The sequence below is a fragment of the Trachurus trachurus genome (genome assembly GCF_905171665.1).
Source record: "Trachurus trachurus genome assembly, chromosome: 3".
Taxonomy (NCBI): domain Eukaryota; kingdom Metazoa; phylum Chordata; class Actinopteri; order Carangiformes; family Carangidae; genus Trachurus; species Trachurus trachurus.
Window position 1 is genome coordinate 28,352,302 of NC_139893.1, and position 27,398 is coordinate 28,379,699.

Here is a 27,398-nt window from a genome sequence, read left to right on the forward strand (position 1 = left end):
TAGCTATATACTGTCCAGTACATTGACTGTGGACCAAAAAGCTGATTAACCCGCCCTTTGCTTCTTGGTCTGTCTGTGTAAAGTTTGCTGTGTTGCACAGATTGAAGCTGCACTTGCTGATTATGTCGTACACTTGCATCAGTGAAAGGATCGATTATATCTGATCAATAATGAGGCTTCGTCCTTTGCTGATGTTGGAATTGATCACTGGGTCATGAAGCCGACATCAAAGACTCCATCTCTACTTTGAAAAAAGTACAAGCTAAACAAAAAAAAAATCTATATTCATAGTATTATTTTAATCATCCTCATACATTACACAGGTTCATTGCTGACGCCTTGTACAGAGAGATCAAGAGTTATGATGCTTTGAGAAATGATAGATTTGGTATTTTTGTTCCCTGTCACTGTGTTTTTCTCTGGATGTGGACGAGACTTGTGTGATTGTGTCTTGCTGCTGTCGACGCTCAGGGGGAGGTTGTGTCATGGCGTTAAGGTGTGTTGACGACCGCCATCCCTCATCATGACCCCAAGGTGTTTGCCAACCTCGAGAGCGAGAGCGTCCTTTAAATAAAACAAAAAAATAAAAAAAAAGGCGTGACTCGTCAGCGGCAGAGACGACCTGCAGAAAATCTATCAGGCTGTTGTTACAGTAAGGGAAGAGGCTTTGGTGTTTTCTCCAAACATTTATTATTTCTAACAGACCGCTCGTCTGTGGTTCGCAGTAGTGTAGCTAAAACAGGTGTGTATGAGCGTGTGTGTGTGCGTGCGTGTGTGAGGGCTTTCATTGAATTCATCTTTGGGGTTTTATAATAAAAAGTGACCTTTTCAAATGCATTATTTTTATCTGTACCTCTGTTTGCTTGAGTCACATCATTACCTGCTTGTTCTTTTTTTTTAGTTTCAATAAATAAACTATGAACGATGAGTTTGTTCTGTCCATTATTTATATGAATTACATTATTTCCTGCTGCTGATTAACAGAATTGTCATGATTCAGTTGTTTTTTAACTTCAGCGACAAGCTAAAATCTTGGCAAAACGTTTCAACACAAACACAAACCTTTAAGTCAAATAATTGACCTTTACATTTTTTCTAAGATGTTGCACATATTGGCTGAAGCAGTCACTCAACACAATTATAGGTCATTAAAGAAACTGGACAGATGAGGGCGCTACAACAACAGGAAAAAATCATTCAAGGCATTAATTCAAATCCTACTGGCGTCATTTATTTTAAAATATAAAGGAATAATACGTACATACAGTCCTCACTGACATATCCAATGTTTGTTAATGTAAGAAAGGGGGAGCGATGGGTCATACATGTTTTTATATCATCATATTGTTCTTTGGTGAACGGTCACCAGGGTGACTGATTTGGCCTGCTGTGTGAACGTAAATGCCTGCTCATGTTTTAAACTGGGGGAGCAAACCTGAAAAGATTCATCATTTGAAAACAGTGTGATTTTAAACAAAACCTCACACAAACCTCATCCATTGGATCAAGTTAAATCGCAGCCCCCCTGCACTGGACTGAACTGAGGTACCGAGGTGCTGCGAAAACCAAGAATGAGTCAAGAAAAGTTTTGACTGGAAGGACAGGCAGCAATTATTACATTATACAGTATATCTTTGAAACTATTGATAAATACGTGATTGTGATGGTGGTTGTAGACTACTCAACCATCTTCAAGTTAAACAAGACAAAAAATGTATGTAAATGAAATAGTCAGTGCTACAGCATGTGACAGTTTGAATGAACCAGAGGACTGTTCAATATAAGATCAACTTCAGATAAACAACTGGAACAAAGCAAAGACACTGGAGGAATGAAATGACCTCCTGACAACTATCTAATTTCACATACTGACATTTCTGGGGACAGGTCAGTCATTCACTTCAGACAGCTACATTGGCTGTGTCAGTAGTGGGAGGTGGTGCTGAAGGTGCAGGTGAGTCAGGCCCTCACCTGTTTTCTTTCCTCTGCTGCTGCAAAGACAATCAACACAATCAAAACCTGATCTGTGCTCTATCTGTTCTTGTTTCTCAGTGAGATCGGTCTGCTGCTCAGCATCATGTTTGTAAATGTTCTCAGCATTTATCACAGACCTATCTTTACAGTATACTGTTTATTTAGTACAAAGTATTACAAATCAACAACTTGAACTGTTTATGTTTCTGCTGCAAATTCAATTAATAACATAATAGTATATAGTACTATTATATGTAATTGATTTGCTTCTTTTAAAGTTCTGCTAGATGTTATCTGATGCGAGCCAGATAAAGCACTCAAGAGGAAAGTGTTATCATTCCTAGGTCAGGAAATTATTCAGTTTGCTTCTTTTTTTTGTCAATGTGACGACCCTCCCTGCTCTGACGTTCCCTTTGTGGATGAATAATGTAATTCTATTAGTATTCTCTCTCCTGTCATCAGCAGGGTTGGCATTGGCAACACCTGGCTGGGCTCTGGGTGCTGGTGTTCCTCCAAAAGCCTCCTGGAGCTCAGTATGTGGGTGCTGTCCTCACTGAGAGACCTTGTTTGGCTTTTGTCTGGCATCTGGTTTATTTTAGTCCTCCTTACAACATTGCACCCATACACTAACCTACACCACTGATCCTACTGGCTACTGGCTACACACACGCCATGATTAGATTGGTATTCTTTATGTTAACCTTTTTTCAATACATATTCTGTTAATTGGCTCTTGTGTGCATCTCCCTCCTTAGTCATGGCCGTGCGGCCCGGTTTGTGACAGTCAAATATCACTGATGAAGGAGAGTATAACTGGATGGAGACTTGAAGAAGGTCTCTGTTGACCTGAGGTGCTGTTTCAGGTGTTTTCAGCTCAATAAAGCTACAGTGAAGAGATTTTGTCTCCCCCCTCTGGCAGTGAGAAAAATTACACTCACAGTTTGTGTTCAAAGGAATTTCCACTGTTCAAAGGCAGTAAGTAAAATAGTGATGTAATAGTGAACGCAGCAATGATATAAACTACTGGAGAGCAGAGATAAAACATGGCTGCCCTCAGTCCCTTCTCCTCCGAGTGATACATGTACCATTATCTGATGTAGTACAGTATAATGAAGAAAGGTTCTTTGATCTTCAAATTTAATGAGTTGTTCCAGATGTTGTTTATATCCGTGCATACAAACCATCTGGCTGCATCGCTCAGGTGCAATGACGTCGCCGTCCTCGTCCGTCGTTAACACACTGACCCACACAAACAGCTGCAACACAGCTGCACTGTAAAGGACCAAGAGGGATACCACACTAGTGCAATATTATATTTATTTCTTACAGTGAATTTTGGTTGCCATACAAGAAGTCTTGAGGATTTGAGGGGCAGGGGAAAGGAAGAGTGTAGTTACAGGAAAATTCTCTCTTTTCATTTCAGTAATTAGTTTGACTCTATGATGATTTAGTAGCACAAAATTACAGCAACATAGAAAACATGAACACAAGTCTTTGCACAAATTACCGAAAACATCTTAGTCTCTATGAAGACTTAATCAAAGAATAAAATCTATTAATGAAAAAAAAAATTAATTAATTAAGAAAAAAAGAAAAAAAAAAAGAAACAGTTACTCAAATGTTGGACGATGATAAAGGTGGGAGCAGTGTTTTGAAGGGGAGTGGAAGTGGGTTAGTGAGCCATGCCTGTCCTAAACATGGCCTGGTGAAGCGCCACGCCGCGGTGATGCTCTTTAAAGATTCCTACTACATCTACTCAGCTCTACATTTCCACAGAGAAAACTGACAGTGGCCTGCTGATCCACGGAGAGGAAGCAGCAGCCACCACTAATCTTTTTGGTGGATTTATGTATGTATACATATATATAGGTTTCATATAGTTTCCTACCGAGATGGCCTGCAGATATATATATATATTTTTTTTAAATTTACATCTTTTTTTAAAATTTTTATTTTTATACACACACTCTAGACTCGGGGGTTTCAGAAGATGAGAGAAGTCTAGTCAGGCAGGTGGGGGTCGTCAGGAGATACCTGGGTTGATTGGCCAAAATATGTTACTACTGCAGTAGAGAGTGTATCTACTTTAGGCAACACTTCATTAAAACACTGACAAGTGATTGCATCATGATATGTAACTTCAAAATGGGAAAATAAAACACAACCAAGGAGATTCATTCAGAATAAATATTGCTTCTTACATAACCCATAAGTCTAATAATAGCCACATTTTTTTTTATCTATATAGTTTCTGTTTTTGGCAATCCACGCATCAGTGTTGAACAGTTTTTGTTCGGATAACCTCTATAAAATTTCATAGAACTCTATACAAATCTTTAAAAATACTGTGCTTTTCTACCCCCCCCTCCCTCCGACACGTCGCTGTTTGTTTTAAAATAAGTTACACGTTCAAACAGGAACAGGATTATAGCAGCATTGTCCCGTGCCAGCCTCCGTACGGCTAATGTTCACAGAACACAGAGCTTGTGTATGTTTCATGTGTCTCCTGGAAAAAGCTGCACCTACATGAAGCTGCGGAGTGTGAGATGAAACCAACATAAAGGAAAATGATATATATAGTGTATATAGATTATTTTGGGATGTTGGGGTTCCTGTGTCAAACCACACGTGAGGTGGAGGAAGTGGAGGGAGGGAACAGTGAGATATTTAAGGCATCCTCTGCAGGATGAAAGGGGTGAATGAGACCACTGCTTTGGTCATCACATCAGCTCTGGCAACTAGAAATGAACCTTCATAGAATTTCTTTTTTATCTTTATTTTACTCTAGACCTTTTCAATAGAGCTATACATATAATCAAATAAATGTTTGTTTTTAACCTGTTAAACACTCTTATATACACATTTCAACACACACGGTACTTCTACTTCTGACCAGCCTGTAATCACTGTTAGCAAACACACATCTCCAGGTTTATAAATGCTGATTTAGTTTTAAACCAGACCCTTAACACACTTAAATCTGCTCTCTGTATCGAGACTGGATAAGAATATGGGACTCATCATCTGCAGCAGATCAGAAGTGGTTTCTATCCCTTTCTAATCTGACAGTGGGGTGGGGGCGGGTCGGGGGGCCCCAGCTGATGAACATCTGCCAGCTTTGTCAGGTTATCCTCTGGTTGTTCCTTGCACAGTGGTAAGAGGGCAGGAGAAGGCATGTTAGTGGACTTATGTGAACATGTAATTCACCATAAAACCCTGAAGCTTCAGGGATTCTCCATCTGCTCTAAAAGTCATCATCTGGCTCCAACCTGCTGATAAATACATGTAGGAAAAGATCTTGTTCATCTTCAAAGACAAACAGTCCAGTTGTGTTGAGGCTACAGCTTTGTCAGCGCAGCCTTACGGCTACGACCTGGCTTGGTCTAAAACTGCACTTTTCCCCTTGTGACCATTTGTTGTAAAATCACAGAAATCACTTTAATTACGCAGCTGCACAGCTGTTTGTTTGGTTCATTTAGGATCTGATAAGATTCGAGTGCTAGTAAGCTTAACGCTAACAAATCTCATCGAGTCTTTATCATAATCAAAGAACAATGAATGTATAAAACGTTCAGGTAGTCATTTAGCTATACTGTATAGAAAATATGTAATTTCTCTGGTAAAACTCGACTTTACGCTCCTTACATATTACTTTGCTTTTCATTTGTGTTGAGAAAAAACAAACAAAAAAGGTGTCAGAAGAATTCAAGTTCAGTAAAGTGATATTAAATGATAGTTGGACATTTTGGGATTTTTTCTCGTTTCTTTGCTGAGACTTAAAACTGATGAGAAGATAAAAACCACTCTCACATATGTGTTAAATATGAGCCTCGCTTAGCATAGCTTAGCATAAAGACTGGAAACAGGGGGAACAGCTAACCTGGTCCATCAGTCATGTGCCTCCAAAGCTCACTAATTAGGAGATGAGATATAAATACTAATCAGAGAGATTTAGAGGCTGGTGGGCAGATTAAATTATTTTTGTTTTGAACCTTTGGACAGAGCCATGCTAGCTGCTGTTTCCCTGCTGTCTCCATGAAGGTTAGGCTAACACTGCTCCAGCAGCTTTTGTAACGCAATACAATCTCCACTTTATATTACAACTACTGTAGTGTCCATTAGGATGGATTGTTATTTTTGCTCTGTTACAAATGTTAGAAAAATTTCCACCCAAACGTGGCTCAAATTTGAACACAATTTCCTAGAAAATATTGATTCACCCGTGTTTCCAAGCATGTGGGAAACATGAAGGAAATGGTAGTCTCATGCGTTGATGTGAGGAAGGTTCGAGTCTCCTCTTTGCACCGTACAGGTTTGATGTTATGGTGTCTTCATTAGATGTCAAAGTCACATGATTCTTGTATGTCAGTGTTGTGATTTGAGGTTTTCCTGCTTCAGACAGACGGGGACGACAGTGGTGTTGATCTTCTCATCAAACTTGTGGCAAACAAAATTATTATTATTAGTAGTAGTATTTCCCAAACCGCTTCACTATTCCTTTAAAGATATTTCATAGTTGATTTCTTTCTCTACGATACCTCATCTGATGTAGCCTACATTATCGTTACCGTGGCCACATGTACCGAGTGCCGACCTGCTGATGGTGAAGTGGAAGAGGATCTGACAGAATGAAGTACAAAAGTAAAGAACAGCTCTAGTTTCCCTAAACTGTGGCCTATATAGTGAATCCATGGAAATAGCTAAACTGGCCTTGAAACACACACGCACTCCTTTGCACACACACACACACATGCACACACACAAAAGTAGAAGGAAGGCCATGAGAGGACAAGGACGCCCTTCAGCCTGTACAGACAAGTCGGAAAAACCATTTCAAGGTGAGAATATTTCTGGTCCAACGTCCGTCTTGCACCTTGTGTCCTCACTTCAGGTTTCCTTGAGGTGGAAGCCGGGTGGGTGTAGACTGGCGAGGGGCCCCGGGGCCCCCTCCTCCTCTGGTGACCACCTCTATCCTCACTTTGCTCTCTTAGGAGAAGGCCATTGCAGCAACAGTGTGTATACATGCTCAGAGTGTGTATACGTCTGTGAAGACAGTGTGTGTTCTTGGTTGTATTCAATGTGTGGCACTGTGAATAAAGTGTGTATGTTTGCGTGTGTGTGTGTGCGCATGGACACGAGATATGGTTTAGTATTTGTTCAAACATGTCAGCTAATGTTCTTATTTGACACAAACAGGTGAAAAGCAAAAAAATGGAGTCTATCTCAAATTTTTCTCTACAACTTTAGATGCAACCAGAAATATAACTCCGGTAGGACTCTAGTGAAGAAATATTATTCTCTGAACAAACTCTAGCAAAGATAGAAAAGGAGCAACGACCAGCTCAGCTGGTTTTCATGCACCCACACCGGGTGTATGGAAAAAGTGTTTTGTATTCCAAAGCAGTTGGGTGAGCACGAGTCTTTATGTGAAATAAACTTCCAGTCGAGTATTTTCTCTCCAGCGTTTGAGGACAAACTATTCCAGAGTCTGTTGTTGTCTGGACCGTCCTTCACACCGGCCTCCTCTGCTTTCTCCCTCCATGATGCGACATAGCAGCTATTCTCTCCTCTCTGCTCCTGCAGCTCCTCCAGACATCCCATGATCCCCTGATGCTCGGGACGGTGGGAGGGAGGAAGAGGGCGGACAAGACCGGAGCACTGAGATGAGGGCGACAACGGAGGATGAAGAGAGGACAAAAACGGCAAAGAGGCAGCATCAGTTTGGACAAAACTTCTACCCAGTTCCAACGACTTGAGATAATGTCTGATGAAGAGATCGGTAAAAGTGATGGGTAACACCTCCCTCTCCTCGGCCCTGACTCCGCACGTCGCCACCCCGTCTCCTCGGGGCTTATCTGTCCTGCAGCAGCTTGAGGGCCCTCTCGATGTTCATGCGGTGGCCCACCCTCGTCACGCCCAGGTCTATCAGGTCCTCTTTTTGCAGCGAGGGCAGGTGGGCGCCCTCGATCTCATTGTCCAGGAAAGCGTCCCTGTGCTCCCCCAGGTTGAGGCTCTCCAGCCAGTCGGCCACGTCGTGTTTGCTCCACAGCTCCATGGGTTTGGAGGCGAAGGGCTTCCCCGAGGCCGCCACCGCCTGCATCAGCGTGAGCGGCGACGGGGAGCGCGAGCTGCCGCTGCCGCCGCACGAGGAGCTCAGGCTGTAGCCGCCGCCGCTGCCCATAGGTGGGGTGGGCAGGCCGAAGACGTCGGTGAGCGTGGGCGACACGGAGGGCGGCAGCGAGGAGCAGGGGGTGAGCGAGGAGGCGGAGTCCGGCGGGCTGCAGGGGTGCGGCTGGGACGGGAGGCTGCTGGGCGGGGTGGAGGTCAGGGCAGCAGCGGCGGCGTTGTTACGCATTCCTGAGTCGTCTGTGGGCGGCCTGGGGAAGGAGGAGACGGGTTAGTCACTGAATTAAAGGGAATTGTCAGGTTTTACAAGACAGAGAGTAGAAAAGTTCAACAATAATGAGCCTCAGTAAAAACGAGATGAACCCTTTACACGACGTTGACATAAAAACAACACTTGACAAGTCGATTCTTTGGCCCAGTGACCATCTGAAGATAATCTAAAATTGATCATACTTTCAAAATAAGAGTGAGAGTGATGTGAAGTTCACAGTGTAGCTGTGCAATGAGGGGCTGAAACAGAAGGAGCAATGATGGAGGGATCTTTATAAGTGAGTGTGAGTTTATTCAAAGACAAATGAGACTGGGGAGTTAGGATCATTAATGTGAAACTACAGATGTTCATCATGTCACAGCTGGAAGAGGATAATCATGTAACTCTGCAGGATGAACAGTAGGTGGCAGCATCAGCAAAATGGTTCATCATCATCACCACAGTCACAGTCTCTTTCCTTTTCTTTTGTCTCAGCAGTTTTCTGACACTGATGTGTATATCTGAATATTTACAACAAGCTGTTTAGTTGTAAATTTGCAGACGGCTGGTAGCAGTGCATCTTCCACAAACTATTGGGTCACTTATATGTTTATATTTCCATTATACTACAATTTGTAATTCCCCACACTACTAAAAGTAGGACTGCTACCAACCTGTCATCACTTTCAATAAAATCAAATAGACAAAGCCTTCAAAGCAAAGACCAGTAATCTAAAAATATTGTTCACTTTATTTTTTATTTTTTCAAGACATCATCAAAGTCTGTAAATGTAATCATGATTATATACTTTTGTATTCATTTTCTTGTAGTAACCTCCTTTTAATGTTAGACTTCTCAATCATTATAAACAATGCAGTTATTTTGTTGTTTATACAATAAAAGTAGAATATATGATTTTAAGTGGGCTATTAATTTGTTAAATACAGACAAGAATTCAAGACTTTATTTAGAGAAACTTCGATCTTGTTTGTTTTGAGGAATTTGTGATAGTGGACAGAAATGTCATGTCAAATCAACAGAACGTAGAAATGTAAAGGATTTTCCCAGTTTCTGTGCAGCCTTAAATATGTGATATGGTTTATTACATTCATGTTAGATGAAGAAAAAAAAACTGCAGCTGCTGTGCCACAGAGTGAGTGAGTGAGTGAGTGAGTGAGTGAGTGAGTGAGTGAGTGAGTGAGTGAGTGAGTGAGTGAGTGAGTGAGTGAGTGAGTGAGTGAAGGTTCAGAGAAATGCTGCAGCCAGAGGGAAACCTGCAGCGCTCAGCTCACCTACTGTCCACTAATGGACAGATGTACAGCAGTTACAACAGCATGGGGCCTCGCTAACCTCTACAGCCTTTACAGTACGATGGAGAACAGAGAAACTCCCGCTGAGAAATTTACATAGCCAAAAAAAAAGACCATGTGTTGAATTGAAGAAGCAGAAACAGTCTGAGAAATTGATAATGTCAGCTTTACTTTGAGTAAATTAACCTGGTAATGGATCACATTTACGGTAACTTCACTAAAAACATCATATAGTTTGAATAACTAACCAGATATAATTACAAATATTATCATAGTATATTATTAGTACCTGATGCAACATTCATTTTCATTTACAAGCGCTTTTCACATTAAATGTAGATTCTTATTTGTGTATAGTAGCTACATAATCTTTGTTTTCCTGTGATTTGTTTAGTTTTTTTTTGTTAGTTTTATTATTGTAGTCTTGTCTCTTCCTCTGTTTATTTGTGTCTCGGTATTCTTGGACTGCTGAGGAATGAAATGAAGGCTTATCTTAGCTTATCTTACATAATATTAATTTAAATGTGGATTAATCCACATCTGAAACCAGTTTCCAACACATGCTCTATTTCTTCTGTTTGAGTAAAGTTTGTTCAAACCTACAATGAGTCTTTTTGTTTAATTCAAACTATACATTTGTGAGTCATGTGTGTCTTCAGATTCAGATGGAACTAATGGGCCTGTAGCTGAAGTCCTGATAATAGAGATGAGCAGCAGCGTCAACCTAAAAGTGTGTGGATAGAAACACGAGAACATGGACGTCAGACCGCTGTCTTCATCACAAAGTTGGTTGAAACGAGAGTTATTAAGATCAGACCGAGCTACGACTGAAAACAGTTCCAACCACCACACACAGAAACACAATTGCGTGCGTTGAGTGTGTGTGTGTGTGTGCATGAGTAAGAGACATCACACTCTGGCCCAGATGGAGGGATGTGATTGACGTGCTGATATTTGGAGCAGTGACACACGAGGACCCCCCACCACTACCACCGCCACCACAGCACACACACACACACACACACACACAAACCAACCCATGCAGAGTGTTCACACCTTCCTTCAATTTCCCCCGAGGAGCTCGTTCCATGTTGTTTTTTTCTCCTAATAAATCAATTTGTGAACATAGTGAACACACAGATTGTGGAGGGAGAACCGAGTCGACCCCGACCTCCTCGCTCTCGCTCCAACTTCCTCACCAACTGCCGGTGCAGCCTAGATACTGCTCTTCCCTACTTGTAACATATGGAACAGCCCGAGGGGGAAGTGAAGGGGACTAAAAGGGGGTTGCGCTGCCAAAATGGAACTGGGCCATTTGTTAAAGGGGGCTGCCTTCTCCAGAGTCCGGCCGCTCGCTGTCAGGACTTACACTTTTCAGCACCAGCTTCCCCACAGCAGCAGCAGGTCATGATGGGTGGATGAGATGGAGACAGAGGACGACGTTAGACGTGTGATGAACAACATGTAAAAACACACACATGTTAGATTAAAGAAAAGAAGGGAACACATGGTAAAATTAAAATAACATCTTCATGAAATGATGCCAGCCAGCGTCTGCCTCTCCCGCTCTCGGGTCATGTTTTTAATTTTATTATTCTTTTCTAATGATACAGACACTTCAAAATTTTGAACCTCAGAACTGTCACGTACCTCTCTAATTGGTATCTCTTCTGTTCTTTCATCTTTTTAAACAATTTCTGTTACAGGACTTAAACTGATGTGAAAAGTATGTAATTGCCTATTGGACTAATTAGCACAGAGCCTCGTTTAGCTTCTCTGACCTTATTACCATTTCCTGCAACTACCAAGAGTCACACACATATAACAAAAGAGGACAGCGCTGCGCTGCTAACGGCTCTCAGGCGGTCGACAGAACGTCAGATTATTTGTGCACATCAAACAGTGTTTGCAGACAAATATAAAATACAACATTCATGTTCACTCGGGCCTGGAGGTGAAACCAACACACAACTTTAAACTTGGGAGAACTTCGGTGACCCCAAGCTCACAATCCAAGATGGCTGCTCTGATCAGCAACAATGAATAAAAGCTGAATGTAGTTTGTGTGTTAATTGTACTGAAAGTATGTGCAGTTTCTGCCTGTAGACATCTTGTTATGTTCATTTTAATGCACAATCTATCACATAGTGTGTTGTTAGCCATAGTGTGGCTAGTATTAGCTAACAACAACAGCAACAACAACAGCAGCATACAAAACTGGAACACCGTCAACTTAGACATCATGTCATTCACAGCTCAAACTTTTGACCTCTGAGGTAAACCGAACGCAACTAAATTGCTTTGTGCAACAGATCTGACTTCTTGTTACATCAAGCTACTAGCCTACATTCTTTCTTTCTTTTTTTTAAGTATATTTTTTGGCTTTTCATACCTTTATTTACAGTTGAGAGAGACAGGAAATGGGGTGGCAGAGAGAGGGGGAATGACAAGCAGGAAAGGGGATACGAACCGGGCCACCTGCAGTGAGGACTGTAGCCTCTACACATGGGGCGCCTAAAGCAGAAGTAAGCGATCCGGTCATTTTGGCTAACTTCCTGTCAGCCGATGGAGTTAGCAGTCTCCGCCCCCGTCCCTACGTCACCACATTCACGCGCATCCCTTGGCTGCACACACAGAGAGGACCGCCCCTTTATGCTGTTCTCTCTCCTCATTGGATAAAGATTGTAGGATGCAAGGAAAGTTTTCTCCTCGGCTTACAGCAGAGCAGAGTGACTGACAGACCCGTGTTTCGGACCAAACACTCTATATAAGTGATCGCCGTCGGAAGATATAACTATTTAAGAATTATATTAACACAAACATTCCGCTTACTTCTGCTTTAACCTCCTGTGCTTGGTGCCCCTAGCCTACATTCATTTGTAACATGATCCACACGCACCTTCGTAGACCGTGACCTCCAGCATTTGGACACAATAGATTCCCTTTTAAAAATGTATCCACCACTATCCTCTTGTTAGTGTCGTGTCTTAAATTCACTGCCAAAGATTTGCTGTTTCCAGTTTCTCAAATGTTCAGATTTGCTGCTTTTGTCTGTTTTACACGAGCAGGAAACCAAATGTCACCTGGAATTCTGCGACACACTTAACCAGCTCCAGTTAATACAGTTTCTTTTTTTAAATGTTCTGTTGCGGAAACAAAAAAAGAAAAGAGAGCTTTAAACCAACAGCACGGGTACACGGTGCTACACACACACACAAATAGACAGTAGCATTAGGAAATTGATGCAGAGTTACTGATATCTGTGATTGCAGACCTCCCCTTCACCACGCCCACACATCACATGACTCCTGCTTCTTTCTAGCACACACCAGCTCACGCACACGGGGTCGCACTCATTGGCATGTGTGCACATGCGGCCTTTATTTATAGAAGCTCAAATGCACGCACACACACACACACACACAGAGAGAGAGACTGACTCGGCTGTGCTGGGTTACATAACGGTGGCCTACTAAAGCAGCGCAGCACGTGACCTGCGTGAGATGATGTTGAACTCTGCTGAGGGTTCGGCCTGCCATCCTCCATCCATCGCTCACACATACACATACACATGCATGTACAAACACACACACACACACACACACACACATACACATACACACACCCCTCCCGCGACTCAGAATGACATCACTGCAGGCCTCAAGGCTGCTCTCATCAGCTGGTTGCTAGGCAACCCTTTCGTCCACAGGCACAACCAACGCACATTTAATCTGGGAGGCTATGAGACAAGGATAAAAAAAGGGAAAAAAAAAGAAGCCAAAAAACGTCCAAAAGAGAAAATCTGATGTTACCATCGGTGCTGGGGCTGATTCTCTAACATCCATAAGAGAGCGGGGTGAGGTGGGGGGTGGGCATGAGAGGGTGCAGAAGAGCAGAGGATGGAGTAAGAGAGAGAGAGAGAGAGAGAGAGAGAGAGAGAGAGAGAGAGAGAGAGAGAGAGAGAGAGCATGTGTGAATCTAGGCCATCTTCTCTGTTTCTCTGCTGCCATCTGTCTGATGGTCACAGAGGAGGGAAAACCTTCGCCCTCCTCAGACCTCCTCACACCACCAAGCCGCTCCCTATCTGCTCCTCGCTTGCTGCCTACAACCTTATCTCCCACTGTGGCGCCCAGCAACCGTCTCCACAGGACCGGAGCAGTGCATCACACAAAAACCCCGTCTGAGCACAGACACAGATAATCGCAGAGAGAAAGACCCATATGAGAGCGGGGTTTAAACCTCATCTGACATGACACACACACACACACACACACACACATGCACGACTAACACATACACGATTGCTTCAGAGAAACAATTGAAAAAGAGCAGATTACAAGCAGCTGACTGGTTTTAGCAGGATGTGCTAAGTGCTGCAGTCACATCGGAGCAGGATAACATCTGGTTGTTGAGCCCATAGACGACGAGTGACTGAAGTGAAGTGAGCTAATCACATCAGTCAACATTCCTCCAAACCACACACTGACAGAAAAGGGCTCATGAGACCATGTCAATCTGGGTGAGTGGGGGAAAAAAAGTATTTTTTCTACATGTTTTACTTTTACTGTACATCAGATGAGTCTCAGCTGTTTATCTGTGTGTAAACATCTGGGGACAACTAGGGTATGGACAGAAAGGAAATGGAGGTGAGAGAATTACAGATCTGTCTGGGTCCTTCCCTGCATCAGTTTCTATGTTGAGGATACAAATCCGACATTTGTTTAAATGAAATTTCCAGCAGAAATCTGCTAAAATATATAATGTTAACTGATTATATTCCCCATTTTAACTCAGGCTCAACATCTACCTTGGGCAGACTGTAGTTCCTGCATTTGAGAAACATTAGATTGAGTGACACTGAAATTAAACTGGAATGATCCATCTTCCTCCCTGTCGTGTTACAAAGGACAGCAGAGCTCACAGTTTCAATGTAAAGATTGTCATTGTGAATGGCAGTAAAAGTTTGAGAAAACCATAATAATCCATCTGTACGTTAAACAGTAAGTGTTGTCATTTGTCATTTTCACCCTTACGCTTAAGTTTCACAAAACAATAATCACTGCATGTCCTCATATGCAGATGACACACGTTCCTGCAGCTCTGTAATAAACGATAATGGAAATGTTGCTGTGTGTGTACAAATACCATAGCTGAATCATTCTCAAACTAGTTACATGATCAACTGGACAGCAGATTAAGGTGAGGGAAGGGGCTAAAACAGGTTTTCTGCTGACTCTGCCCTCGCAACCTAGCTTCAGCTCCTCTGTCTTTAACTGATCTGTGTAGTTAATTGTCTCCTGTTTAATATTCTCACTGGTTTCTGTTTTTTTTATTGACATACTTAGAATGACAGGAAGGCTGGGGAGAGAGCAAGAAGAAATAACATGCAGCAAAGTCAGAATCAAACCCAGGCCGCTGCAGAATGGGACAGAGCCTTGATGGTATGCACAATATGAGGTGAGTCATCAAGGTGCCCCTACCTACTGTCTTTCTATTGCCTAATTACACTGTCTATGTTCTCTTCACCCTTACTTTATTGTACTAGTTAATTTCTTATCGTTAAGCACCGTGAGCCACAGCTCTATGAATAAATGCTCTATGAATAAAGTTTATTCTCATCATTATTATTACTGCAGGTAATGAAGCCATTAACTGAGCTGAATAACTTTACATTTGTTACCATGTCTTCTGCATCTATTTCAACACATCCATCATGGCATCAGTAAGAACAGGATTAAAGTAAATTCAGCCTCCTGTTTAGCATCATCTCCAAATGAGCAGCAGCATTATCACTTCTCCTCACTACAACAAAACTTTGTTCTAAATTCTCCAGAGTCTAATCAGATGACAACAATATGATGTAGACATCACAGGCAGCATAGCAGCGGAACATCAACAGAAACTGGGCCTTGGCAGTGAGGTAACAGCAGCCGATGGCACCTACCTGTGAAGATGGGAGACACAGGAGAGCATGAAGAGAGAGGAGGTGAGGGGACAACAGGAGACTGGAGAGAATGGAGATGAAGATGGAGAGGAGGCGTGAGCTGAAAATGAGATGAGTACAAGGTGTAAAGGTCAACAGACATGACTTTGAACTGCAGAGAATGAAAATAAGGATAATGTGATAGCATGTGGTGTGAAGCGTGACGGGGAGGCGCACAAGGCCCGGACCTGAGCAGCTGCTGGGCATCTCACTGTAATTACCACAAATGGACGTCACTGTGTTGATCTAACGTTGCTTATTTGATCAGAAGGCACGAGCGCCCAGAGGAATCAACTCTCTCCCTCCGCTCCCTACACCTCTCTGATGAGCGATGGGACCATTCATACAAAATGCATGTGAGTGGTGAATTATTGATCGTGCTTTTTATTTCCCTCTCATAGAGGGGTGGGGGGTTAAAAAACCATGAGTTGAGTTCATTCAGATGTAGGGTCCATCAAAATGTTGTCCTACTTACTGCAAATGTGACTCCTGCATGTCCCCAACAATCTGAGACATGAATATATCAAAACGAACAAGCTCTGAATTCTACTTGTCAAACAGTTCACAGCGTTCAGATTTATATTCAGTGACTGTTTAGTCTGGATGGTGCCAAATCTCACACAGAGCACTAAGCTTCCCTCAGTAACTAGTAGTCTTTAGGTATCTAAAGCTTTGAGGGTAGATATCCATGTGTAGTGTGTGATCATAAAACAGGTCTAAGTTCTATATTAATACTGTGAAAGACTTAAGCCTCAATGCACAAAGAAATGCACACAGCCTGTATTCAGAAACTGAGCCTTAAAAAAAGCCGAAAAAGCTGGACCCACCATCCAACAATTGCAGTATTTGGTTTCTCTGAGTTTTACCTGCCGGTCTGTTTTTATTGGATCACCTGGAAAACAGACAGCCGATTAGAGCTCTAGAGAGAAGCTGAGAGAGGAGATGTAAAACTACACTGAGATGGTTTTTATTGTTTCTTATTGATAAAACAGGAGCAGGACGAACATGGAGCTTCTAGATCTTCTAACTTCTAAAGTAAGAGATCTACAGGTCATGACACACAGAGCTCCTAAACTGAGAACAAATGCTACAATAAACCAAATCCAATTGCCAAACTCTCACCAGGGATAACTGTTATTAGCTGCTGATAGCACTTGTTAAACAGAGCAGAATCTGTGATGTTAAAAGGCATTCAATACTGGAGCTATTTCCTGATGAACAGCAGTGCACAGCTTTTTGACATCTCTCCTTCTCTGAGGTTTACCATCATAGTGCCTTTATAAAGAACTATATTAAAACCTGTGCTCACTTAGCACATCTGACAGCCTGCCAAGCTTCATGCTCTGGAATTTGTGATGTACAGAGTATATAAAGATATTATATATATACATATGTATGTATATAAGCCACAACAACATGAAGCCTCTGAAGAGCGATGTTCAGTATGTCACTATAAGCTTTACAAGTATCACACTGTCAAACAACCAGGTGAGCTGTGCTGCTGTAGGCTCCTCACAAAATGTACAGAAGCCATAGTAAACACATCAACAGCAATGACAACTAGAGAAAAAAACAAAATTATACACATAATCAATAATGAGTGAGCAGATGAACTCATCAAGGAGTGATCAACACCACTCCTGACTTTTAAAATGCTGGTAGAAAAATTGTAGATCTCAAACAAATAAACAAGGCAACATCTACGTCTCAGGTGCACTGTGCTTGATCAAAACAGTATCAATAACTAGTCAAGATACATCCAGCCTATGACACAACACCAGACAAACTACAAGTGATATCAGCATGAAAGCACTACTGTATGATGAGTAACTACCCACAAAAATAAATGACATAACAGAACAAAAGATGACTTCAGATGAAAACACCTTAAGTTTTCAACTTATGTATAGGGTTGGGGTTAGGTTTAATTTCTGCTTGACTGAGAAAATTACTTCAGGGTGTTGCTCAGAATATCTTAAAACATTTCCTTATTTAAAGAAAAAAGTTGAGGTATTTAAAGGGATAGTTCACCCAAAATTCAAATTTCACTCATATTCTACTCACCCTCATGTTGACTAAGGGCTGGGAGAAGTTTCAGAGTCCTCTGTGCCTTCTTGGAGTTACAGGGGGGCTCCGCGCAGCACTGCATTGCCATATGACGGTTGCGAACGGACACCACTTTTCTTCGTCCAAAAAGACACACCAAAAACCATCCAAATACCTCCACACTGCTCGTCTGTAATGTCCCTCTTGTATTGAAGACCCGACATGAGAAATTGTTCCGAATTTTTTTTTAAAATAAGTCTATATTTTAAGCTTGTTTGTAGCGGAAGCTCCCAGTGTCTCAGTTCACTGCTCTGCCGGTGTCAGTGCAAAATGGCGCAAGATTTGCACTGACTTATTTAATTTTTTTCGGAACAATTTCTTATGTCAGGGCTTCAATACAAGAGGGATATTACAGACGAGCAGTATGGAGGTATTTGGATGTTTTTTGGTATGTCTTTTTGGACGAAGAAAAGTGAGCCCCGTTCGCAACCGTCATATGGCAATGCAGTGCTGCGCGGAGCCCCGCTGTAACTCCAAGAAGGCACGGAGGACTCTGAAACTTCTCCCAACCCTTAGTCGACATGAGGGTGAGTAGAAAATGAGTGAAATTTGAATTTTGGGTGAACTATCCCTTTAATAGTGAAAGAGATTTTAAAGCAGCAAAATTCAATTGTCTCCATGGAAACTGATGATTTGCTGCCATTAGCACTTGGCATACCGATACTGAGGGCCTCTTCTGGTTGCAGAAACCTTTTTAATTTATCAACATAAACCATGTTGCTGCTCAGACAAAGTCACATACCTTCAGCTTTTTTCACCTATTTTCGTCACTAAGGTCTCAGTTTAACTTACTTGTAAATTGTTCCCTAAGTATAAGACTATGATAAGGAGAAAACCTTAAAATACTAAGTAAATATTTCAAGGAAACCTAAAGGAGAGGAGTATTTTTTTGGCCTTTTTTGCCTTTATTTGATAGGGAGACAGAGAGAGGGGGAATGACATGCAGCAAAGGGCCACCGGGGGAATCGAACCGGGGCCAGCTGCAACAAGGGCTGTAGCCTCTGCATATGGGGCCCTCAACACAGTGAGCTGGAGGAAAATCTTAACTCAAGATGTTTTGCGCACCTGGCGCTTGATGTTGAAGTAAATGGTGCTTTTAAGTCATTGAAAGCATTGAGCATTGTCCACATAATAATGAAAAACTAAAGAATTTGGAAACCCTGAGCTGTTCAGGGCTGATTTATCACATACCTTGTTCCAAAGGCCCCCCTGGTTCCAGTGGGGGAGTCGAGGCTGTCTCCCGGCTTGGGCGGCCTGTCGCGATTCATTTGCTGCAGAATGGAGCTCAGCTCAGTAATGACGGTGTTCTTGGTGTCTGGCGTGGATGGGGGGCTGCACAGCTCCGGGGGCTGATCGCCCCACAGCTTGGATGTCCTTTGAGTAGGAGTCCTTGGAGGTTCAGAAGGGGGAGGGGGAGGGGCCTGAGGTGGTGACCCATAGGACTCTGGGGGTTCTTCAATGAGAGCGTCATGATAAAGTGAGGTTCTGTTGATGACAGACTTGCCCTTGGGTTTGGGGGGCACAGGGGGCCGATCCACAAGAAAGGCGTGTCCATCTGCGGTGGCGTAGAGGCTCTCCAGAGCACTGTCACAAAAGCCCCCCTCTGAAGACAGGGTGGAGATGCTGGAAACGGTGCTGGTGGTCTCCATGTGCTGAGGATCCCCACTACTCCGGCTGTCCACCTCTTCGATGCCCGAGTCACCCACCCCCGACTCTGGGTCGGGTGGAGGAGGTGGATATGAGGGGGGCATGCTGTTTGTCACCCGTTTGTGTTGATCAGCGACCGGTGGAGGGGCGTGAGCCTGGTATGGGGGTAGAGGATGTCCTCCGTTCCGTCTCTGCTGATGAAGCATCTCCGCAATGGCGCTAGCCTGGTCATCAGGGATGTCAATACTGTTGGCAAACTCCAGTGGTGGGGGGAGGGGCTCTGTGAAGTCAAAGTCTTCCTCAATGTCAACTGAGGCCAGAGGGGGCGGGGGAATTCGGAAGGGAAGCTTTACTGGTTCATCCATGGATTCACCTAGAGGAACGCTCCTCCTCCGGCAGGAAGCTGGCTGGGGGTTGGGGGCCAGTGTGGTAGCATTAAGAGGTTCAGGTTGGTTGGGGTCCTTCAGCTCAGATGGCCTGTTGCTGTCCTGCCCCTCCAAGTCTTGGTTGTTCACCTTGTTGCTTGCCTCTGTGCTGGTGTGGACCATCAAGAGCCCTGCCGATTTGGGCTGAGTTGTGTCTGCAACATCCGCCGGTGCACTTTTCCTCTCCTCCACTGGCTTATGCTGCCTCTCTTCCCGCGCCCCATCGGACTCATATTTCTGCTCCGTCATCTGCCTCCGCAGGCCGCCTCGACCTGGCCGCCCCATGGTTGCTGTGGAGATTGCGGCGAAACTCGTCTCGATCCCGGAGCGTAGTTTGGTGTCAATGAACAGTGGTTGGTTGAGGTCAGGTTTGTGGCTTGGCTGGATTGGAAGGGACTGGGCTTCGTGCTTGGCCGTTTGCTGAACCTGAGGAGGATTTGGTGACTGATTCTGAGGATGGTTTTGTTGCTCCTTCATGGCCCGGTCACGAGCTGCCAGCGCCAGAGCAAGTGGAGAATTAGGATCCAAGGGCTTGCCGGTGACAGGATGGAGGTAGGTCCCATTGGCCCTGTAGTGGCTCTTAGGAGGAGTAGATGGGAGACTGACTGGACTGTCCAAGTTGGGACACTGGCCTGTTCTGGTGTTCAGAGGCTCTCGCACCACCGTGGGCTCAGGACTGTTAAAATCGGTCATGTTGCCACTACCACCCCCAACAGGGCGCCCAAGCTGTGCTGCAGGAGGGGGGGCCAGTATCCTTCGAAGCCGCTCATCGCTACTGAACATGCCTTCATCAATGGATTTGGACTGGCGGAGGCGAGGGGTTGGGGTGGGACTACTCAAGTCCTCATCCCCGATGTCTATTGACTGGAAGGCGATTGAGTGCTTTTTTGCCTCGAGCCTCTTCTCCCGGTCCCGTACTGCCCCGGCAATAGCTGCCGCAAAGGGGTTGCTGAGAGAGTGTGGGTCATCAGGACGCAGACCTCCGCTTCCACCAACGGTGGGCGTGAGAGGTGGGTGTTCGGGGGTGGTGGGCTCGATCTCCATGCTGCTACCCTGGCTGCTCTTGCCACTGCTGCTGGTGGAGGGCTCCTTGACAATGATTGTGGGGATGGGAATGGAGGAGCACGTTCGCTCTATAGGCGTCGTAGGCATGGAAACTGGCCCTGAGGGGCTTGCTGGCATGTGACACGTTTTCTCAGGACTGTCTTCAACATTGGACTGCTTCACCAGCATGCCCTTCCTTCGAGCCGGTTTCGCTGGCACGTACAGAGTCTTATTCCCGACCTCAGAGTAAGGGTTCTCGGGCACAGGTGCGCGCCCCCGAGTACGTGTGCTCTCAAACTGCTCTGAGCTCTGACGGAAGTACCCACGCCGCAAAGTACCAACGTCAGCTCGGCTGATGGTCGTCACTGCGTTAGGAGAGTTCTGGGTGAAGCTCGGCCGTGTGGTGCCGTAGCTTTTGGGTGTCGGGCCAGCAGCTGAGTTGTAGGCAGGCGGCGAGGGGGGTGAAATGGCCGGAGGAGGAGGGATGTCCTCTGAGGTGTCAGGCATAGAGAGGCTGCGAGAGAACTTGAGAAGGGGAGGCGTGAGGAATCCCTGTTTGTCATCCTCTGTTCCTTGGAGAAATGGAGCAGAAAGAAAAATGATGTGAGGATCTGGGGGAGACATCCCAATTTTTTATATCAAGTGTGGCCTCTTTGTTCTACAGGAAATCCCTCATTTACTGATATTGGCTCTTTCTTAACCTTTATAAATCCTAGCAGGGGGTTGTGAAATGTGTCAGAGGCAAGAGGGATGACAAAAGGGACGAAGTGGGAATTTCTTGGTGAGTTAATTTGGCCAATTACTTTACCAACTGAAATCTTCATAAAGGAAAGAAGGACAAGAATAACCAATTACAACAAAGCCGCAATTTAAATGTATTCAGAAGAGCAGCCATGAAGTGGAGTTTTGTACATTCAAAAGGGTCAGGTGAATTATGAACTAATCAATGTTATTCTCCTGTTGGGAAATGTAGATATAAAAGCAGCTTCTTGTGGATGTAGAGGCGAGTAGATGGTCATTTTAATTTAGTAACATCCTTCCTGCCATTCATTCATGCAGTCACACAGTGTTTCAGTTGTGGAGAGTAAGTGTCTTGCTAGAGGCACTAGCTCACTGAGGTGATTATTTAGTTCTCAGTAAAGGTCGTTCCCCAGGTGTCACGTTTTCCCAGTTTGTCATCAAAAGAGAACAAGCTTAAAGTGCTGTCATCGCAATTCATTCTTTTTTTATTACAGTAATGATGGCGGTGAGTAACGTTAGCTTGCATGACGTCCCTCAGCACCGAGAATGAAGTTTCAGCACATGCTTAATGACCTCCAATATTATCGCCTGAAAGCATACTTTGCTGACTGGATCAATTTATCTATAATTAGCCTCAATATTACTGGAGCAAGTCCTCTGAGCATTAATAGAATATTACGACGGGCTAAAAGCACAAGGTACTGGACATGCAGTTTAGAGTCTGAGCTCACACACACACACACACACACACACACACACACACACACACACACACACACACACACACACACACACACACACACACACACACACACACACACACATACAAAATAACTGTATCCACATCAGACCTATTGACTTTTGCTTTTTCATGGTGCCCTTTTCAGGTATCCCCAGGAAGGCCCCAGGCACAGTGGGTGGCACCACTGCTACTCCCTGGCGGTCATGATACAGGGACTACAAACCAAACCAGAGACACACTTTTCATTGAAAGCACTTATTTGAATTTTTCTATCATTAAAAATATGATGTAACACAATTTGCTGTACAACAAACACAAATCAGCGTCTTCAAGATAAAGATAGTTATCCCATTACCTTATGATAACCTAGTTTGTTTTCTCATTGTAATTACTTTGCTAATCAGACATCAGATGTGCCAAGCCTGTATGGAGATTACAACTTTCTAGTTCTCCAGTGCAGTTGGTAATATCAAACAAAATGATGAGAAAATTAAAATAATCAAAAACCAAAAACGGAAAGTTGAGCGACATAGCAGATTTACAGATTTTAAATGGAACTGAATTACAAATTATGTTATCTGCATCAAAGTCATACATTTACAGAAATAGGATACTTATGTTAAGTACAGGGGACAGTTGCACAAAAGTTTAATTCGTAATGTTTCTTTAAAATACTCTCATTTTTACTTAAAGGTTTTTCCTCATATTAGCATACTAAGGAATAATTTAGAGTCAAATAAACTATTGCACCTGCAACATGGAGAAAGCCTGAGGTGTTTTGTGCAACTGGCCCCATATACTTGAAAAAATATGCTACAGTAGAGTATGGATTTTACTTAAGCAAATGTACTTAGGTACAGAAGCTGAACTTAGCTCTGTTCACTTACATTCATATCAGTGGGCGTGACCAAGCAGCGACTGGATGGGCGTGGTTTGATCGTGGCGACCTTCATATCAACGGGCGAAGCCTTTTGGGCGTGCGTCATCTCTTCGACTTTGTCTGCAACAAAGGGCAACCCATAAATCATGAGAAACTGGAGGGAGGGGGAAAGAGGGGTGGTGCTGGGGGGGTTTGGGGCTCAACTTGCAAAAGCCTTAGTAAGGTTTTCATTGGCCAAACGCAAGCTACTCATTCACTGAGGCCCTTCCCTGAGTTTCCACGCTGAATTGCAATGAAACTGAAACAGAAAACACTGAAACATATTTTTGGGGCGGTGGGAGGTGGACGGGAGGACAGTGATGGATGCGTGTGTGGGCGTGTCCAGCCGTGGAAGCCGTGCAAGCTTTTTTTTTTTTTTCCAAACAGCCGACTCAACAGCATCATCCAACTCTCAGGGTTGTTCCCTCATTAGATGTAAAACGAGCAATGAAGGTGAAGTCCGTCAAGTTTGCAGTTTTCTTTCTCAGGCTTTTTTTTTTTTTTTTTGAGAAAGGTGTCAACGGCAAATTTGGCAGAGCTGAACTTCCCTCTGGTGTGTGATGATGCTAATCAGATAGAGTCCACCTACAGGGGGTTTGCTCAGAGAAGCTACATGCTAGCCCTGATCTAGCCTTCTAACTGGATCGCCTCCCTGGCTAGCTGTGGAGGAAGCTTCCATGCATTAGGGCAGTGATTACTTAGAGTGACTTGGAAAACAATCCTCTTCTTCTGCGCATCTACACACAGAGGAGAGGAGTGGGGAAGGGAAGAGGTGGGGAGGAGGAGGACAGGGGAGGAAAGGAGCATCAATGACCTTAACTATGATTAGAGCTTAAACACACAAACACTCACACATGCACACACAAGAAAAAAACACACACGAGAAGACGGCAGGAAAAAAATACGCGTTGCCTCCAGAAGTTAATTTCCTCTCTCTGAGATCTGTCTCCCAATTGGATGTGGAGCAGACAACCTGCAACTCGGTTGCCCTGGAAACCTATCTGAAAGTGAAACATTTCCTGGAATAAACCTCCCCCTCGTCACACACACACCACACTCGCACACTGCGGTGACACAAGAGATAGGGGGAAAAAAACAAAAAACGAAGGCATACAGGAAAAAAAGAAACATGACAGCAAATCTGTTTAGGTCACGTAAAATGAACAAACATTGACTTACAGCAACACTGTTTTGTTTTACTCACATATGCACACACACACACACACACACACACACACACACACACACACACACACACACACACACACACACACACACACACACACACACACACACACACACACACACACACACAGTGAAGTGTTTTGTAACACCTCATTAAAGGGCTGCTGCTACATTTCTTTGCATTTTAAGCCTGAAACTATATACGCTGCCGTCACTGGTGCACATGCAGATTGCGCGGTTCTGCCTAAGTGAGAGATTGAGGCGTCATTTTGAGGTGAACTACTCCTTTAATCAAACGTGGAGGAGCAGGACTACTCAGCATCCGAGCAGGGAAACATCTAAACCAAGAGGAAGAAGAAGAAGAAGAAGAGACGAGGATCTGTTGCCGGGGACCGAGGTACACGATGGTAACACACCTCTCTGCTTGGAGACCAACTACAACATGAAACCATGCACTGACGACATGTAGGACACAGAGACGTTCAGAAAAACAGCTGTCATCAAAGAGACATCAAACATCATGCAGGTAACACCGTGAGACACCACATTTGGTTTGACTGAAAGTCGAAGGAGCTCGTCAGACAAATCAAATCTTAAATCAACGAATACAGCAGTGTTAGTTAATCACAGTGGGAGGGAGGGGAGGGTGGTGTGTGTCTATGTGTGTGTGTGTGTGTGTGTGTGACATAAATCAATCATTGGAAAATACTGGATCAAACTTAAAACATGCCTACAGTAACTTACCACCTTTCTTTTTCCTTAGAGTGGCTTAGGGGGGGGCGACAGAAAAAGATTTCTGAGTCTTTAGAGCATAAAACAGACTCAGTCATTTTCCCAAGAAACAAAAAAAAAAAACTCACTGCTTACGGTCACTTTCACCCAGTGTGTGTTTCATCTGTTTAAACTTAGTAGTCCTGCAGCAGGCGGCAGTTTAGTTTGTTTAGTTTATTTCATTCATTTATCGAGCATAAAAACAAAAAATAAAATAAAACTCATAAAAAACAATGACAATACTCTAACTCTTGAATGAAAGGGGGCAGAAAGAAGCAAACATATATTGTCTACCCCTTGTTACAAAGAATTAATTCACACCTACATACATGTGCATCCCATCGTTTACATTCACATGCGAACTCACTAAAGCTCTTTTAGACCCAGCAACGCCATCAGGTGATACTATTACTACTCTGTGAGAGTATGAGGGAAAGAATGAAAATGCAAATGTGTCAAATAAGCAGCTCTAAAATAAAACATGCTGAGCAGAGTTATTTTCTGCAGCACAAGTGGGTCCTCTCCCCTGTTCCTCATTTATTCATTCACCTTTCATCTCTGCTCTCACTCGACACACCTTTTGACACAGAGCTGCAGTTGCTGGTGACTGATCCATGTGTGTACGGTACAGTGTGCAGTGTGTACAGCGCTCTTTCAGCCAATGCACCTGCAACTACCTGCAACTAATGATATTTTAATGACTTGTTGAACTGTCTTTTAAATGATCTCATCATTTTCTGAGCTTCCCCCCCCCCCCACTCTGTGTCCTGCAGCGTGAAGGCGGATCACAGCATCTGTAGTTGAGCCAGTTTGTTTTCGCTGCTCTTTCTTTCAAACACATCCACCAGTTACTCTGCTGTTTGTGTTCCTGACAAAGAAAAGGGGCTGGCTGAACTACTATCAAAGCGCACTTACTGTTACCACGGCAACCATGGCTGTTGCCAAAATCAACCAGGACTGAAATCACAAGGATTACTGTACAACTTCAGCATCATCATGAAAAAAAAAAAAAAAACACTTCAATGAAATCAAACATTCACTGTAAGAGCATTTCAGGCCGTTGTTTATGTTGTCATAGGTGTCAAAATAAAGGTGTTTTATTATCTCTGCTGATTGAGGATTCCCTGATCTTTTCCTTGTTCCCTTGTCTGTTACACTTCCTCTCCTCCTTTCCTCCTTTTCTCCATCTTCCTCCTTTCTTTCTGTTCGGCCTCTGTCTCAGAGTTGCTGACTGTCCTGACTGTCAGAGGGTATTAGCTCCAGTCCCGTTAAAGTAGAGCAGAGAGGCTCCTCTGATGTGGTGCTCACCACACACACACACACACAGATATAAAGACAACAAATAAACAAAAAAACAAAGATGATGCTAAAGTCGCAGCAGCAGCAGAAGCAGCAGCAGCAGCAGAAGTTCATGTGTGCAGGGGGTGTTCAAAAGCAAAATGTCCTTCATGCATTACGGCAGAGGAGGACAGGGGATGAGGAGGGAGGAGAAGCAGCTTCCTTCTTTTCTATACGAGTCAAACTAGGAGCAACAGATCAAACAATGGGAACGTAAGCTGCATCTTCATTCAGCTGCTTTGAACCGATGGAGTTTGCAACTGGGCAGAAATGGGTGTAAAAAGGTTCTGCAGCACTGACTGCTTACCTTTGTCCACTGTTGACAGATTTAACCAACCAATGAGAATAAGGAAGAGGAACAGAGAGAGGAGCTGTTAGACACAATGTTCCTGAGGCCAATATGAGTAAAAACAAAACAAAACAAAACAAAAAAAAACCCAAACCAGGATGCTCTCACCAAGTTCCTCCAGTTCAGAGGTCATCGACTTGGAGCGCATGGACAGGGCTGTGGTGGGGGCTCTCTTTGGCGGCGGAGGAGCTGGAGGACACAGAGAGTCAAGAGTGATGCCTCTAAAATACAAACATACCATTTTATTGTCACTCAAGGATAAAATGGAGTTGTATTTTCCCACAGATTCTGTCCATTTTTTTTTTTTATCTACGGTCTTGTTTTTCTTAGGTAAAAGGGAACGAAGAGTTTGACTGTGGCCGGAAATGAAGGAAAGGCTGGTGAGAGAGGACCTCATGGGAGTTTTGACTACTAGTAGATTTCTGGAGCTGTTTTCAACACTTAGTAGTGTGATGGTAGTCTGAGACATTTTGTAGGAGTAGGAAGA

At 43.7% G+C, this 27,398-nt stretch overlaps 1 protein-coding gene across 1 annotated transcript in view; it reads right to left on the minus strand.

Annotated features, from left to right (window-relative positions):
* Positions 1-7,825: 7,825 nt before the first annotated feature.
* Positions 7,826-27,398, minus strand: part of shank2a (SH3 and multiple ankyrin repeat domains 2a) — a gene marked incomplete at both ends in the record, with an annotated part of 136,275 nt that continues 116,702 nt past the window's right edge. The window contains 7 exons of the mRNA XM_083995006.1: positions 7,826-8,351; positions 18,942-21,438; positions 22,459-22,564; positions 23,237-23,349; positions 23,967-24,005; positions 25,198-25,221; positions 27,020-27,100. Of these exons, the coding sequence (XP_083851132.1) occupies positions 7,826-8,351; positions 18,942-21,438; positions 22,459-22,564; positions 23,237-23,349; positions 23,967-24,005; positions 25,198-25,221; positions 27,020-27,100 (3,386 nt within the window). The remainder of the gene's footprint in view (positions 8,352-18,941; positions 21,439-22,458; positions 22,565-23,236; positions 23,350-23,966; positions 24,006-25,197; positions 25,222-27,019; positions 27,101-27,398) is intronic.